At 52.3% G+C, this 2,233-nt stretch overlaps 1 protein-coding gene across 1 annotated transcript; it reads left to right on the top strand.

The window, feature by feature from the left end:
* Nucleotides 1-46: 46 nt before the first annotated feature.
* On the top strand, nt 47-2,227 carry FOXG1 (forkhead box G1). Its single transcript, XM_057376019.1, has one exon. The coding sequence runs from the start codon at nt 318-320 to the stop codon at nt 1,689-1,691; it is 1,374 nt and encodes a 457-aa protein (XP_057232002.1). The 5' UTR covers nt 47-317; the 3' UTR covers nt 1,692-2,227.
* Nucleotides 2,228-2,233: the final 6 nt, after the last annotated feature.

A 2,233-nucleotide genomic window follows, 5' to 3' on the forward strand; every position in this document is an offset into this window, starting at 1 on the left:
TTTTTTTAAAGGTTTCAGAGGGTTTTTTCCCGTTTTTATATTTTTTTTCCTCCGCTCCGACTCGGTTTGATTTTTCTCTGATCCGTGATTATTATTACTATTACTTTTTTCCCTCCTCGGCGGTTCCTGTCCGTGCTACATGACTTGCCAGCGCTTGAGACTGCGGTCCAACTGCGCTGCCGCTGCCGCCGCCACCGCCGCCGGTGGTGCCGCCGCCGCCGCCTCGGCCACCGCCACCGCTTCGGCCGCCGCCTCCGCCGCCGCCCCGCGCGCAGCTCCTTCAGCCGCCGCAACTTTCCCCCTCAGACTAGTGTGTGATGTTGGACATGGGAGATAGGAAGGAAGTGAAAATGCTGCCGAAATCCTCCTTTAGCATAAACAGCCTGGTGCCCGAAGCCGTCCAGAGCGACAACAACCACAGCAGCCACAGCCACCACAACAGCCACCACCCCCATCACCACCACCACCATCACCACCATCACCACCACCCGCCGCCACAGCAGCCCCAGCGAGCGGCCGCAGCCGAGGAGGAGGACGAGGAGAAGGGACAGCACCTCCTGCCGCCCCCCACTGCCACCGCCTCCGGCGCCCTGGAGGTGGCCAAGGCGGACATGCTGGCGGGCAAAGGCGAGGCGGGCGCGGCGGCGGCAGCGGAGCTGGAGGAGAAGGAGAAAGCGGCCGAGGAGAAGAAGGGGGCGGCGGAGGGGGCCAAAGACGGGGAGAGCGGGAAGGAGGGGGAGAAGAAGAACGGCAAGTACGAGAAGCCGCCGTTCAGCTACAACGCGCTCATCATGATGGCCATCCGGCAGAGCCCCGAGAAGCGCCTCACGCTCAACGGCATCTACGAGTTCATCATGAAGAACTTCCCCTACTACCGGGAGAACAAGCAGGGCTGGCAGAACTCCATTCGGCATAACCTCTCGCTCAATAAGTGCTTCGTCAAGGTGCCCCGCCACTACGACGACCCGGGCAAAGGGAACTACTGGATGCTGGACCCCTCCAGCGACGACGTCTTCATCGGGGGCACCACCGGCAAGCTCCGCCGGCGCTCCACCACCTCTCGGGCCAAGCTGGCCTTTAAGCGGGGCGCCAGGCTCACCTCCACCGGACTGACATTCATGGATAGGGCAGGATCTTTGTACTGGCCTATGTCCCCTTTCCTCTCCCTGCACCACCCTCGGGCCAGCAGCACTTTGAGTTACAATGGGACCACGTCCGCCTACCCCAGCCACCCCATGCCCTACAGCTCAGTGTTGACTCAAAACTCCTTGGGAAACAACCACTCCTTTTCCACGTCTAATGGGTTAAGTGTTGATAGACTAGTCAATGGAGAGATACCTTATGCCACTCATCACCTCACAGCAGCAGCTCTGGCCGCCTCAGTGCCGTGTGGCTTGTCAGTTCCCTGCTCCGGCACCTATTCCCTAAACCCTTGCTCTGTAAATCTCCTAGCAGGACAGACGAGTTACTTTTTTCCCCATGTTCCTCACCCTTCAATGACTTCTCAAAGCAGCACTTCAATGACGGCCAGGGCAGCCTCCTCCTCCACGTCGCCACAGGCGCCCTCCACTCTTCCCTGTGAGTCCTTAAGACCTTCTTTGCCAAGTTTTACAACGGGACTTTCCGGAGGACTTTCTGATTATTTCACACATCAAAATCAGGGGTCTTCTTCAAACCCTTTAATACATTAACATCCATGGGATCAGACTGTAAGTGAACATTTTACACACATTTGCATTGTAAATGATAATTAAAAGAAAAAAAAAGCAAAACAAAAAGGTCCAGGTATTTTTTATTAAGTCCCCCATTTTCTGTACGTTTGTTCAGTCTTTAGGGTTGTTTATTATTCCACCAAGGTGAGGAGTGTCAGCAAGGTGCAATGTGGGGAGATTGCATTGTAGACTATGAAGTTTGGAAGACAAAATTATAGTAGAATGTGTATCTAAATAGTGACTGCTTTTGCAATTTTTTATTCAAATATGATAAGTCTATCACTAAAAGCCACCCGATTCTCCATGTTTGCAGTATTATAAGTTATCATGGATATGTCGGTGGGTGCAGACCTTGAAAGTAAAAAAAACCAAACCAAACCACTAAATTCATGAAAACAATAACAAGAGCTTAAAACATAATTTGTATTTAAGCAGAATTAATACTGAATGATGCCCAAGATCTACTTTTGGCCATTTATTATTTTATTATTTTCTTTACCGAACTGTTTTTTTTTTTTTTT

Source organism: Malurus melanocephalus, unplaced genomic scaffold (genome assembly GCF_030028575.1).
Source record: "Malurus melanocephalus ecotype Western Australia unplaced genomic scaffold, MMel_1.1 scaffold_0, whole genome shotgun sequence".
NCBI classification, from domain to species: Eukaryota; Metazoa; Chordata; class Aves; order Passeriformes; family Maluridae; genus Malurus; species Malurus melanocephalus.

What these genes read in the sequence shown, in the direction of transcription:
- FOXG1 (XM_057376019.1), top strand. Translation starts at nt 318, where the DNA reads ATGTTGGACATGGGAGATAGGAAGGAAGTGAAAATGCTGCCGAAATCC.